This window comes from Pongo pygmaeus, chromosome 9 (genome assembly GCF_028885625.2).
Source record: "Pongo pygmaeus isolate AG05252 chromosome 9, NHGRI_mPonPyg2-v2.0_pri, whole genome shotgun sequence".
Classification (NCBI taxonomy): domain Eukaryota; kingdom Metazoa; phylum Chordata; class Mammalia; order Primates; family Hominidae; genus Pongo; species Pongo pygmaeus.
In genome coordinates this window covers 12084974-12098140 of record NC_072382.2, presented here as the reverse complement: position 1 = coordinate 12098140, position 13167 = coordinate 12084974, and the positions used below count along the sequence as shown (strand labels likewise).

General features: G+C 50.6%; 2 protein-coding genes across 3 annotated transcripts; one reads left to right on the top strand and one right to left on the bottom strand.

The window, feature by feature from the left end:
* The first annotated feature begins 228 nt into the window (after positions 1-228).
* Positions 229-970, top strand: LOC129008140 (ubiquinol-cytochrome-c reductase complex assembly factor 3). Its single transcript, XM_054439989.2, has 2 exons — positions 229-462; positions 550-970. The coding sequence occupies exons 1-2, from the start codon at positions 229-231 to the stop codon at positions 709-711; spliced, it is 396 nt and encodes a 131-aa protein (XP_054295964.1). The 3' UTR covers positions 712-970.
* Positions 971-5046: 4076 nt separating this feature from the next.
* UBXN1 (UBX domain protein 1) lies at positions 5047-7951 on the bottom strand. 2 transcript variants are annotated; one of them, XM_054439984.2, is made up of 9 exons: positions 7410-7951; positions 7234-7287; positions 7039-7145; positions 6884-6953; positions 6467-6658; positions 6321-6372; positions 6060-6176; positions 5354-5546; positions 5047-5186 (listed from the first exon to the last, which is right to left on the bottom strand). In XM_054439984.2, exons 1-9 carry the CDS (start codon positions 7466-7468, stop codon positions 5137-5139), a joined length of 894 nt encoding a protein of 297 aa, XP_054295959.1. In that variant the 5' UTR covers positions 7469-7951; the 3' UTR covers positions 5047-5136. The 2 variants fall into 2 exon arrangements, with proteins under 2 accessions (XP_054295959.1, XP_054295958.1); XM_054439983.2 differs by lacking the exon at positions 5047-5186 and having other exon boundaries at positions 5250-5546; positions 7410-7792.
* Positions 7952-13167: the final 5216 nt, after the last annotated feature.

The following is a 13167-nucleotide window of genomic DNA, read 5'->3' as shown; positions in this document are numbered from 1 at the left end:
GTCGGAAGACAGAAAAATGGGCAATCATAAAACCCACGGCAACCATGAAGACACGCACTCTCCCCCTAGCAATCCCACCCCGGAATTGAGGACACAGGGTCACCGCGCTCAGCCCTTGGGTGCCAGCACTTCTTGGACACCCTCAACCCCCTCAGCTAAACCTGAGATCCAGGCGCTCCGGATTCTAAAGTTTCCCTGAGCAGGTCCTCTCTAGCCGGCCGCTTATCTATGGTTTCTGCTATAGGGCGCTCTAGCCTGCGCCAAGGGGTAGTGAGACCGCGCGGCAACAGCTTGTGGCTGCGGGGAACTCTGGTGGGCGCTCCGCTGGCTGTGCAGGCGGCCATGGATTCCTTGCGGAAAATGCTGATCTCAGTCGCATTGCTGGGCGCAGGGGCTGGCGTGGGCTACGCGCTCCTGGTTATTGTGACCCCGGGAGAGCGGCGGAAGCAGGAAATGCTAAAGGTAGAAGCACCTGGTAGTCCCGAGGATGGGTGGGCGGGTGGAGAGCCCCGGACTGGAGCTCCTGCAAACTCCCTTTCCTGCCCTCAGGAGATGCCACTGCAGGACCCGCGGAGCAGGGAGGAGGCGGCCAGGACCCAGCAGCTATTGTTGGCCACTCTGCAGGAGGCAGCGACCACGCAGGAGAACGTGGCCTGGAGGAAGAACTGGATGGTTGGCGGCGAAGGCGGCGCCGGCAAGAGGTCACCGTGAGACCCGACTTGCCTCCGTGGGCGCCGAACCTTGGCTCGGGCGCAGGAATCCGAGGCAGCCTTTCCCCTTCGTGGGCCCAGCGGAGAGTCCGGACCGAGATGCCATGCCAGGACTCTCCGGGGTCCTGTGAGCTGCCGTCGGGTGAGCACGTTCCCCCTAAACTCTGGACTGATTGCTTTAAGGTCCGCAAGGCGGGCCTGGGCCTAGACGCGAGTCGGATGTGGTGAACTGAAAGAACCAATAAAATCATGTTCCTCCACCCAGAATGAGCCCTGCAGTCGATACCTACCAATGCTTAGAGACCCGTGGTCGGTGCTGGGGGCGCGGCCTGGAGCTGCTGCGTGTCCCACCCACCAGAAGAGGCTGATCCCGATAGGTATCCGACCACATTTTTTTTCTTTTTTTTTTTTTTTTTTGAGACGGAGTCTCTGTCACCCAGGCTGGAGTACAGTGACATGATCTCGGCTCACTGCAACCTCTGCCCCCGGGTTCAAGCAATTCTCCTGCCTCAGCTTCCCGAGTAGCCGGGATCACAGGTGCGCGCCACCAAGCCCAGCTAACTTTTTTGTTTTTAGTAGAGACAGGGTTTCACCCTGTTGGCCAACCTGGTCTCGAACTCCAGACCCAGGTGATCCGCCCACCTCGACCTCCCAAAGTGCTGGGATTACAGGCATGAAGCACCTCGCCCTGCCACGGCCACATTTTTTTCTTTTTTTTTGAGATGGAGTCTTGCTCTTGTCGCCCAGGCAGGAGTGCAGTGGCGCAGTCTTGGCTCACTGCAACCTCCGCCTCCTGGGTTCAAGCTGTTCTCCTTACTCAGCCTCCCATGTAGCTGGGATTACAGGCGTCCACAACCACGCCCGGCTGGTATTAGTAGTTTTAGTAGAGGCGGGTTTCACCATATGGCCAGGCTGATCTCGAACTCCTGACCTCAGGCAATTCACCTGTCTCAGCCTCCCAAAGTGCTGGGGTTAGAGGCGTGAGCCACTGCGCCCGGCCAACCACATTTTCAAAACAGGTCATGTGGTGTCAGGTTGGAGTGTACTTCCAGGGATAACCGTGGGACATTCTTGAAATCTGAACTATCCTGGAAAGTCTTGAAGTAATGGATGCCTATAGAGAACACTCAGGACTCCTGTCCTTGGAGTGAGATTGGAGGGGCATCTAGCACTTAACATATGCCACAATGCTTTCTGTGGCTATTATTTAACCTCTGGTTAAACAAGCTTAGGAGGCTGACTTACTAGTAGTAAGAGGAGTGTGCTTTGAGTCACAGTTCTTGGTTCAACTCCAGCATGTTACAAACCTCAGCCCTGTTCTATGAAAGGTCATAACTACGAGGATTATTGTAAAACATTAATTTAGAAATGTAAAGTGGTCCCCAGTCTCTGAATCTGGTCAGGATTTATTGGAGCTGCCACTGAGGGGATGAAATAAGTGGGGTCAAAGCCCCACAGCCTAGTCAACGAAGTTGCTCCTCTTTTGTCTATCCTGTGGTTCCCAAGCAAGACTGCAATTGAAAAAAAGGCTGCTGTTATTAAAGTCAGAACACCAAATAAAGCTTTTTTTTTTTTTTTTTTTGAGACAGACTTTCTGTGTTGTCGCCCACGCTGGAGTGCAATGGAGCGATCTCAACTCAATGCAACCTCCGCCTCCCGGGTTCAAGCGATTCTCCTGCCTCAGCCTCTCCAGTAGCTAGGACTACAGGGGTGTGCCACTATGCCACGATAATATTTGTATTTTTAGTAGAGACAGGGTTTCACCATGTTGGCCAGGCTGGTCTCGAACTCCTGACCTCAGGTGATCTGCCCGCCTTGACCTCCCAAAGTGCTGGGATTACAAGCATGACCCACCGTGCCTGGCCCCAAATAAAGCTTTCTAACACTGGTGTGTAAACCCAGATATAAGTATTGGTGCTCTTGTCAGCTGCTGGAACACGTGTTACATGTGATCTTTACAGAGTAACTGTGGCCTCTTTCCTAGCCCAGGAAGGAGAGGAGTCAGGTGCAGTTTGACAGGACACCAGAGTGGGGTGATCAGCAGCCAGAGGGACTATCATAGAGAAGCTCATCAGTGCTTCTTGGTTGGTTTTAAAAAGCAGAAGCGCCAACATGGTGAGACCCTGTATCTACTAAAAATACAAAAATTAGCTGGGCATGGCGGCACGTACTTGTAGTCCTAGCTACTCGGGAGGCTGAGGCAGGAGAATCGCTTGAACTCAGGAGGCAGAGGTTACAGTGAGCCAAGATCGTGCCACTGCACTCCAGCCTGAGTGACAGAGTGAGGTGTTGTCTCAAAAAAAAAAAAAAAAACCCTTTTAGCCCAGCATTTTGGGAGGCTGAGACAGGTGGATCTTGAGGTCAGGAGTTCAAGACCAGCCTGGCCAACATGGTGAAACCCCATCTCTACTAAAAAATGCAAAAAATTAGCTGGGTGTGGTGGCGCACACCCAGGTACTCGAGACGCTGAGGCAGAATTGCTTGAACCCGGGAGACGTTGGTTATAATGAGCTGAGACTGTACCACTGCACTACAGCCTGGGAGCTAGAGCAAGACTCCACTTCAAATAAGTAAATAAAATTATCCTTTTAGTAGCTAACGCTTAGTGGGGACTTATTAGGTACCAGGCAGTATGCTAAAGCATCTTATACCAGCATTATGTAACCCTCATGACAATCCCAAGAAACAGGCACTATTATCCCTATTCTATTAAGCAGCTGGGTTTTCTGGGTGAGATGTGAAATAACTTAAATGACATCACTAAGGTGGCAAAGCTGAAGGAAAAGTATAAGAAGGATGTTGCTGACTATAAGTAGAAAGGTTGGTTTGATGATGCAAAGGGTCCTGCTAAAGTTGCCTGGAAAAAGGTGGAAGAGGAAGATGAGGAAGAGGATGAATAAAGAAACTTTATCCGGCCAGGCACAGTGGCTCAAGACTGTAATCCCAGCACTTTGGGAGGCAGAGGCGGGCAGATCACCTGAGGTCAGGAGTTCAAGACCAACCTGACCAACAAGGTGAAACCCTGTCTCTTAAAAAAAAAAATTAGCTGGGCGTGGTGGTGCATGCCTGTAATCCCAGCTACTCAGGAGGCTAAGGCAGGAGAATCGCTTGAACCCAGGAGGCGGAGGTTGCAGTGAGCTGAGATCGCTCCATTGCACTCCAGCCTGGGCAACAAAAGCAAAACTCCGTCTCAAAAGAAAAAAAAAAAGAAACTGTTTATCTGCCTCCCTGTGAGTACCTTAAGAGTAGGGGAGCCCCATAATGGACACATCTCTTATTTGAGAAGTATCTGTTCCCCTCATTAGGCTTAATTACAAAATTTGATCATGATCATATTGTATAGTCTCTCAAAGTGCTCTAGAAATTGTCAGTGGTGGCTGGGCGTGGTGGCTCACGCCTGTAATCCTAGCACTTTGGGAGGCCGAGGTGGGTGGATCACCTGAGGTCAGGAGTTTCAAACCAGCTTGGCCATCATGGTGAAACCCCGTCTCTACTAAAAATACAAAAAATTAGCTGGGCATGGTGGTGCACGCCTGTAATCCCAGATACTTGGGAGGCTGAGGCAGGAGAATCCCTTGAACTCAGGAGGTGGAGGTTGCAGTGAGCCAGTACTGTGCCACTGCACTCCAGCGTAGGTGACAGAGCAAGACTCCATTACAAAAAAAAAAAAAATTCTCAGTGGTTTACATGAAGTGGCCATGGGTGTCTGGAGCACCCCAAAGCTGTATCAAAGTTGTGCATATTTACAAACATTTTTAAAATGAAAAGGCACTCTCGTGTATAAAAAAGCAGCAGGCCAGGCGCGGTGGCTCATGCCTGTAATCTCAGCACTTTGGGAGGCCGAGGCAGGCGAATCACAAGGTCAGGAGTTCGAGACCAGCCTAGCCAACATGGCAAAACCCTGTCTCTACTAAAAATACAAAAAATTAGCTGGGCGTGGTGGCGGGTGCCTGTAATCCCAGCTACTAGGGAGGCTGAGGCAGGAGAATCGCTTGAACCTGGGAGGCAGAGGTTGCAGTGAGCTGAGACTGCGCCACTGCACTCTAGCCCGGGCAACAGTGCAAGACTCCGTCTCAAAAATAAAAATAAAAAAGCAGCAGCAGCTGGGCTTTTATGTTGTCTTACCATAGGAGTAAAAGGTGCCATCCAATGTACTCTCCACCCCTTTTAGCACCTCTCCTCCTCAACTTCCCCAGCAGTTAATCAGACCCAGAGATTAGAAATAAGTGTCTTTGTTGGAAACTAAAGATGAAGAAGAGGGTCTACTGTTCCCTTTTAGCCTCTTCCTCTGCCTTAGTTTTGTCCCTCCCAGCCATTCAGGAAGGAGTCAGGCATGTACAGAACTCAGGGTCTATTTATTAGGAAGAAGATGTCAGTGCTTTATCAAAGATGAAGGGGTCACAGAGGGACGATGGGACAAAGGCCCTCAGCTGGGACATTTCTTGGCCACAATGAGAACAGCAGAAGGCACAAGTCCTGAAGATGGAAGAAAACAGGCATGAACCACAAGGATACTTGGTTTTTGCTCCCAAAATTCCTGGCCTTGCACCACGTTCACAAAGCCCCTTCTCTTTGCATCCCTCCTTTTCCTAGGCATGCCTCCCTACTCCCCCAGGTCCTGGTTTCTAGTCTTGCAGCCATACCCAGCTCCTGCAGAGGCCGCTCCATGTCAGCTTCTGAGAAGGCCCGTCTGGGGAAGCCACTGAGCAATTGCACAGGGTCCTGGCCCCCACCTGGTTCCTCCCCACGGTGGAGCTCCACATAGAGCCTCACGGCTGCCAGCTGTTCCCGGGCCCGGAACGTCTGGGTCAGTGAGGTCCCATCTGGCAGCCTGACCTAAAGGGCAAGGGAGATACTCAGTATTGTGGGCATCAAAACTGAATGAGGTGCCCAAGTAAGGAAAAGAGCTAAAGCTGGCCCCCCCTTCTTCTTAGACTGAACAAGCACAACTACTATTTAAAGCATCAAATGAACAGCCACTTAGGCTCCGCTTTACTAAGTGTGGATGAGAGACTCCCAGCTCTCTCACAACCTAAAAAGACAAGGATAAGATTATATAAAAGAATCTGGATAAATACCACATCACCAGATAGCTGTATAATAAACCAAATAAAAACATGAACAAGTAAAAGGGTAACTGCTGAGTAAGAGGGAGGTATGGGTTTAAATACCACTGGGGCAGGTGAAATTTGATACCTTTCCCAAGAGTAGAGATAGGATTTCAAAAGTCATTTACAAAGAAGGGAGAGATTTGGCAAAGGGCACATTAACTGAAAAAAAGCTCTGAGCTGGGCACCTTAACAGGCAACAAAGGGGTACCAAGAGCAAGATAGGAATCAGAATCAGTACCTGTATGCGACACTGGTCATACTCCCGCTTGTTGGGAGGCTCCTGGCTGGGAGAAGAGGGAACAGGACCTGGCTCTGGTGCCGGTGGGGGTGGCTGAGAGCCCACACTGCCACCATACTAAAGGGCAAAGTAAAACACTCAATCAGGTACTCACCCATCCTCAAGTGAAACATCATATAAGCCCATGCTTTGCCTCTGAAGCTGGAACAGATTTACTAACCTGCCCGCTCCATTACCCGTGGCGTCTTCTCAGTCACCTACCTTCTTGGCTCTCTCTGCTTTGTCCCTCTCGATCTTTTCTCTAACTCTTTGTCTGAAATGTAGACAAGAAGAAATTAGGTCAGACATCAACAAAGCAAATCTTGATTTCTTTCTCATCTCCTATCCATCATTTCCACTGCCCAGACCTGGCTGCTAACTCCTCGGCCTTTTCCCTCCGCCTCTCCTCAGCAGCCCGGCGCATCTCATCTTCCTGTAGCCGCTGTCGTGCTGCTGACAACTCTTGCCCTTGTCTCCTGCGCTGCCGTTCCCGTTCCAATGCCTCCCGTTCCTCTCTCTCTTCACGCTCCCGCTGCTTCTGGGCCACCAGCTCCAACATCCTGTGTTGCCGAGGGAAAACAGTTCAAGAGAAATGGACAGAGTGGGAAGGTGCAAAGTTTACAATAAACAAAATTAGGCGACACATATCCCAAAGTAGATTAAAGAAAAGGAAAAGAAAATGCCAAGAAAGAGGAAATGTGGAAAGGTCAAGGTTCTTTGACCAGACGTGTACTGGGGAGAGGTGGAAGACGACTCTCAGAGATGTGAGATTGTTGTTACTGTACCTCTTAGTCTGTTCCTGTCTTTCCTCTTCACTCAAAACGGGTTTGCCTTCTCCGGCAGCAGAACCAGATCCTACAAACAAACAATCGGTATTATTATCCCTTCAGATTCTCCTCGGACCCTCCTGAATAATCACACCGTGACCCTCAGTCAGGACCTTCAAGGCCGCCTTGCTCTGAGGAAGTGGGCTCCCGTCCCAGGATATGTCCAAGGGGAGTCTCTAGAGGCTCGTCCACATCTGGGTCGTCTTCGTGCTCCATCAGCCTGGCAGGGAAAGTGGGCGGGGAGGTTAGCTTTGAGGCTGCCCCTCCCGCCAGCCCCCAATTCTCCGCCACCCGGGACGAGCGCTCACCAGTCCATCGCAGCCTCGATGCCCTGGTTCCCTGTGAGGGCCAGAGCCTTCTCCCTGGGGGCAGAAACACCATGAATAGCGCCCACGAGCCATGGTGACGGTCAGGCTGGGGCAAAGGCCGAGACAGGTCCGCGGCCCCCCCACCCCCGCAGGCCGGGGTTGGGGAACTCCCTTACGCGCGTCCCCTGGGGAAGCCCATCTCGATGAGACTCTCAAGAGCCGTCAGCTCCGCCATGGCGCCGACACCGCCGCTTCCGCGGGGACCTGGTGTGTAACGAGGGCGGGAAGGGTCAGCGCGAGGCAACCCGCCCTCGACGCCCGCGGACGGGCGCTCGCTCTCTAACCCGGCTCTATAGCAGCCGGGAATACAGACGAGAAGAAAGCCGAGGGGAAGCGGAAGTGCCGCATCTGTTTGGGTCACGTGGGGGCGGATGTCGACGGGTGCCGCTGAGAACCAGAAAACTCTTGGCCCTGTTGCCAGGATTTTACGTGGGCGGTAACAGGGAGGCAACCCACCAAGCCAAGGCGCCTGGCTGCTGTGGGGAAGAAAGCTGGTGCGGCTCTGAAACCCGTGGGCGGAATGAAGCCAGTTCCCGGAATTTCATCCTGCTTCACCCTCCTTAGAAATTGGAAGGAATATGGTCCCTTAGCGCAACGCTCTGGGAAGTTCTTTGGCAATGTTTGCCAGGAGCCGAAGAAATGTGCTTGCTCTTTGGCCCACTCATTCTCTTTAGGGAATTGAGCCATCCTCTGCCTGACTGCCAAGGGGATTTTTGCAAAACACAATGATCTAGTCCTGTCCTCACCTCCCTGCTTAAAACTCTGTGACACTTCTACCATCTAGGACAACTTGGTTTTTTTTGTTTGTTTGTTTGTTTGTTTGTTTTTTGAGATGGAGTTTCACTCTTGTTGCCCAGACTGGAGTGCAATAGTGCAATGGCGCGATCTCGGCTCACTGCAGCCTCCGCCTCCCGGGTTCAAGCATTTCTCCTGCCTCAGCCTCCCGGATAGCTGAGATAACACCACGCCCAGCTATTTTTTTTTTTTTTAAGAGGGAGTCTCGCTCTGTCGCCCAGGCTGGAGTTCAGTGGCGCGGTCTTGGCTCACTACAACCTCCGCCTCCTGGGTGCATGCGATTCTCCTGCCACAGTCTCCTGAGTAGCTGGGATTACAGTCCCGCGCCACCATGCCCGGCTAATTTTTGTATATTTAGTAGAGACAGGGTTTCGTCATGTTGGTCAGGCTAGTCTTGAACTCCTGACCTCATATGATCCACCTGCCTCGGCCTCCCGAAGTGCTGGGATTACAAGCGTGAGCCAACGAGCCTAGCCATTTTTGTATTTTTAGTAGAGATGAGGTTTCTCCATACTGGTCAGGCTGTTCTCGAACTCATGACCTCAGGTGATTCACCCACCTCGGCCTCCCAAAGTGCTGGGATTACAGGCGTGAGTCACCACACCCAGCTATTTTTGTTTTTGAGACAGGATCTGGCTCTGTCGCCCAGGCTGAAGTGCAGTGGTACGATCTTGACTCACTGCAACCTCAGCCTCCTGGACTCAAGCGATCCTCCCACCTCAGCCTCCCAAGTAGCTGGGACTACAGGCACATGCCACCACACCCGGCTAATTTTTCTTTTAGTTTTTTTTCTCTCTCTCTTTTTTTTTTTTTTTTTTTGAGACAAAATCTCACTCTGTAACCCAGGCTGGAGTGTAGTGGCACGATTTCAGTTCACTGCAACTTCAACCTGCCCCGGGTTTAAGTGAGTCTCCTGTCCAAGTAGCTGAGATTATAGGTGGCTGCCACCGTGCCTGGCTAATTTTTGTAGTTTTAGTAGAGACAGGGTTTCACCATCTTCACCAGGCTGGTCTTGAACTCCTGACCTCATGATCCACCCACTTCGGCCTCCCAGAGTGCTGGGATTACAGGTGTGAGCCACTGCGCCCGGCCTAATTTTTTCTATTTTTTGTAGAGATGGGGTTTCGCCATATCGGCCAGGCTGGTCTCCAACCCCTGAGCTCAAGTGATCCACCTGCCTCGCCCTCCCAAAGTGCTAAGATTAAAGGTGTGAGCTACCATACTCGACCATCTGGGACAACTTAAATGCTAGTGGTCTGACTTCCTTCTGCCCCCACCTTGGCTTTTTTTGCGGGGAGGGGGGTTAGAACCCCCTCTCAAGTGGAGATCACAATAGCACCTACTTTGGTGCCTGGCAAGGCAGAGTATGTAAATGCTGGCAGTTATTGTGCACTTTCATCACCCACCACTTGAGGGCAAGCTGTGCGTATTGCAAACCAGACTTCACCCTCCTCTTGGCCTGTGCACCCACCAGTCTCTGCCTGGGATGTCCTGTCTCTTCACTTAGTAAACTAACTCCCAGGAGTTTTTCAGGATTCAGGGTTTGCCTTCTAAGAAAAGCCTGCTTTGACCACTGCTCTCTGCCTTCCAGCTACAGTATTTAACCCATTAAGCATTTATCCCCGCTGCTGTGAGTCATTTTTGATTACTTTGTGCTCCACCACTACCCGGGCTGTTAGATTCCTAAAAGTGAAGCTCACTTTAAATGTTTATTAGAAGGTAGAGTAATGATGACAATAACAGTTACTGATATTGATAATATATGCACTAGAGACTTGTGTGTGTGTGTGTGTGTGTGAGACAGGGTCTCACTTTGTTGCCAGGCTAGAGTGCATTGGTGGGATCTCGGCTCACTGCAACCTTTGCCTCCCAAGCTCAAGCTATTCTCATGCCTCAGCCTCCTGAGTAGCTGGGATTACAAGCACCCGCCACCACACCGGGCTAATTTTTGTATTTTTTAGTAGAGAGGGGGTTTCATCATGTTGGCCAGGCTAATCTCGAACTCCTTACCTCAGGTGATCCACCTGCCTCGGCCTCCCAAAGTGCTGGGATTACAGGCGTGAGCCACCGTGCCCAGCCTACTAGAGACTTTTGTATGATTAATCCATATTTAATCATCACAACAATCCCTATGATGTAGAAACTATTTTTAGTCACAAAAAAACAGACTCAAAGCTAGGCATGGTGGCTCACGCCTATAATCCTAGCACTTTGGGAGGCCAAGGCGGGTGGATTACCTGAGGTCAGGAGTTCGAATCCAGCCTGGCCAACATGATGAAATCCCATCTCTGCTTAAAAAAACATAAAAATTAGCCGGGCATAGTTGCAGGCACCTGTAATCTCAGCTACTCAGGAGGCTGAGGCAGGAGAATTGCTTGAACTGAGGAGGCGGAGATGACAGTGACCCGAGATCGTGCCATTACACTCCAGCCTGGGCAACAAGAGTGAAACTCTGTCTCAAGAAAAAAAAAAACAAAAAAAAAAAAACAAAAAACAGACTCAGAAAGATTTTTTTTGGCCGGGCACGGTGGCTCACGCCTGTAATCCTAGCACTTAGGGAGGCTGAAGTGGGCAGATCATGAGGTCAGGAGTTTGAGACCATCCTGGCTAACACGGTGAAACCCCGTCTCTACTAAAAATACAAAAAATTAGCCAGGCGTGGTGGCACACACCTGTAATCCCAGCTACTTGAGAGGCTGAGGCAGGAGAATCACTTGAACCTGGGAGGCGGAGGTTGCAGTGAGCCGAGATTGTGCCATTGCACTCCAGCCTGGCAACAGAGTGAGAGGCCATCTCAAAAAAAAAAAAAAAAGGAAAGGTGGTTTTTTTTTTTTTTTTCTTCTTGAGACAAGCTCTGGCTTTATTGCCCAGGCTGGAGAGCGGTGGCACAATCTTGGCTCACTGCAATCTCCTTCTCCCAGGCTCAAGCCATCCTTTCACCTCAGCCTCCCAAGTAGCATGTACCACACCTGGCTAACTTTTGTATTTTTATTATAGTAGAGGTAGGGTTCTGCTATGTTGCCCAGGCGGGTCTCGAACTTGTGAGCTCAAGCCATCCCCTGCCTTGTGCTGGAATTACAGGCGTGAGCCACCATGCCCAGTGCTGGAATTACAGGCATGAGTGCTGGAATTACAGGCGTGAGTGCTGGAATTACCGGCGTGAGCCACCATGCCCAGCCAAGATGAGATAATTTACCTAAAGTCACAAAGTAAATAACAAAACTAGGATTCAACCTAAGGCAGTGTGTGTTCTCTAAACCACTATGCTATGTTGCCTCTCCACGGTAGAGTGACAAGCATGGGCTTTATTTTTTTATTTTATTTATTTATTTTTTGAGACAGAGTCTCCGTCTCAAAAAATGTAATAAATAAATAGTAATAATAATGAGATAGTATGACCTCTCGTTATTTGTAAATAAATGAATGCTAAGGAAGGCCAGGCACAGTGGCTCATGCCTACAATCCCAGCACTTTGGGAGGCTGAGGCGGGCGGATCACGAGGTCAGGAAATCTAGACCATCCTGGCTAACACAGTGAAACCCCGTCTCTACTAAAAATACAAAAAGATGGGCATGGTGGCAGGCGCCTTAGTCCCAGATACTCAGGAGGCTGAGGCAGGAGAATGGTGTGAGCCCAGGAGGCGGAACTTGCAGTGAGCCGAGATTGCGCCACTGCACTCCAGCCTGGGACACAGAGAGAGACTCCGTCTCAAAAAAAAAAAAAAGGAAAAAAGGCACAGGGTATTCACTGCAGTGTTATAACAAGTGTATTCTGGATAACATATGTATTCTTTTTTTGTTTTTAAAGACAGAATCTCACTCATTGCCCAAGCTGGAGTGCAGTGGCACGATCTCAGCTCACTGCAACCTCTGCCTCCCGGGTTCAAGCGATTCTCCTGCCTCAGCCTCCCAAGTAGCTGGGATTACAGGTGCCCACCACCACACCCAGCTATTTTTTGTATTTTTAGTAGAAATGAGGTTTCACCATGTTGGCCAGGCTGGTCTTGAACACCTGACCTCAAGTGATCTGCCCACCTTGGCCTCCCAAAGTCCTGGGATTACAGGTTGAGCCACTAAGCCCAGCCAGGATAACAGTATTCTAAATTTATTCTAGAGGTTCTATAATAGAATAAATTTTTTTTTTGAGATGGAGTCTCACTCCATAGCCCAGGCTGGAGTGCAGTGGCGTGGTGTCGGCTCACTGCAACCTCCGCCTCCTGGGTTCAAGCAATTCTCCCGTCTCAGCCTCCCAAGTAGCTGGGACTACAGAAGCCTGCCACCACGCCCAGCTAATTTTTGTATTTTAGTACAGATGGGGTTTCATCTTGGTCAGGCTGGTCTCAAACTCCTGACCTCAGGTGATCCAGCCGCTTCAGCCTCCCGAAGTGCTGGGTTACAGGCATGAGCCACCAGGCCTGGCTTTCTTTCTCTTTCTTTTTTTTTTTTTTTGAGATGCAGTTTCACACTTGTTGCCCAGGCTGGACTGCAATGGCGTGATCTGGGCTCACTGAAACTTCTGCTTTCTGGGTTCTTTTTTTCTTTTCTTTTTTTTTTTTTGAGATAGAGTCTCGCTCTGTCGCCCAGGCTGGAGTGCAGTGGCGCGATCTCCGCTCACTGCAAGCTCCGACTCCCGGGTTCACGCCATTCTCCTGCCTCAGCCTTCTGAGTAGCTGGGACTACAGGCGCCTGCCACCATGCCCGGCTAATTTTTTTTGTATTTTTAGTAGAGACGGGGTTTCACCGTGTTAGCCAGGATGGTCTCGATCTCCTGACCTCGTGATCCGCCCACCTCAGCCTCCCAAAGTGCTGGGATTACAGACATGAGCCACTGCACCCGGCCCCGCCTTCTGGGTTCCAGCGATTCTCCTGCCTCAGCCTCCTGAGTAGCTGGGATTACAGGCATGCACCATGCCCAGCTAATTTTGTATTTTTTAGTAGAGACAGGGTTTCTCCATGTTGGTCAGGCTTGTCTTGAGCTCCCGACCTCAGGTGATCCGCCAGCCTCGGCCTCCCAAAGTGCTGGGATTACAGGCATGAGCCACTGCGCCCGTGCTGATTTTTAAATTTTTTATACAGTTAA

Excerpts from the sequence above, each read along its gene's own strand:
- UBXN1 (XM_054439983.2), bottom strand. The coding sequence starts at position 7,468 with ATGGCGGAGCTGACGGCTCTTGAGAGTCTCATCGAGATGGGCTTCCCC. Across the intron at positions 6,954-7,038 it reads AGAGCAAGGCGGCCTTGAAG|GATCTGGTTCTGCTGCCGGA; the intron begins GTCCTGACTGAG and ends GTTTGTTTGTAG. Across the intron at positions 5,547-6,059 it reads ATGACCAGTGTCGCATACAG|GTCAGGCTGCCAGATGGGAC; the intron begins GTACTGATTCTG and ends CTTGCCCTTTAG.
- LOC129008140 (XM_054439989.2), top strand. The coding sequence starts at position 229 with ATGGTTTCTGCTATAGGGCGCTCTAGCCTGCGCCAAGGGGTAGTGAGA. Across the intron at positions 463-549 it reads GGAAGCAGGAAATGCTAAAG|GAGATGCCACTGCAGGACCC; the intron begins GTAGAAGCACCT and ends TCCTGCCCTCAG.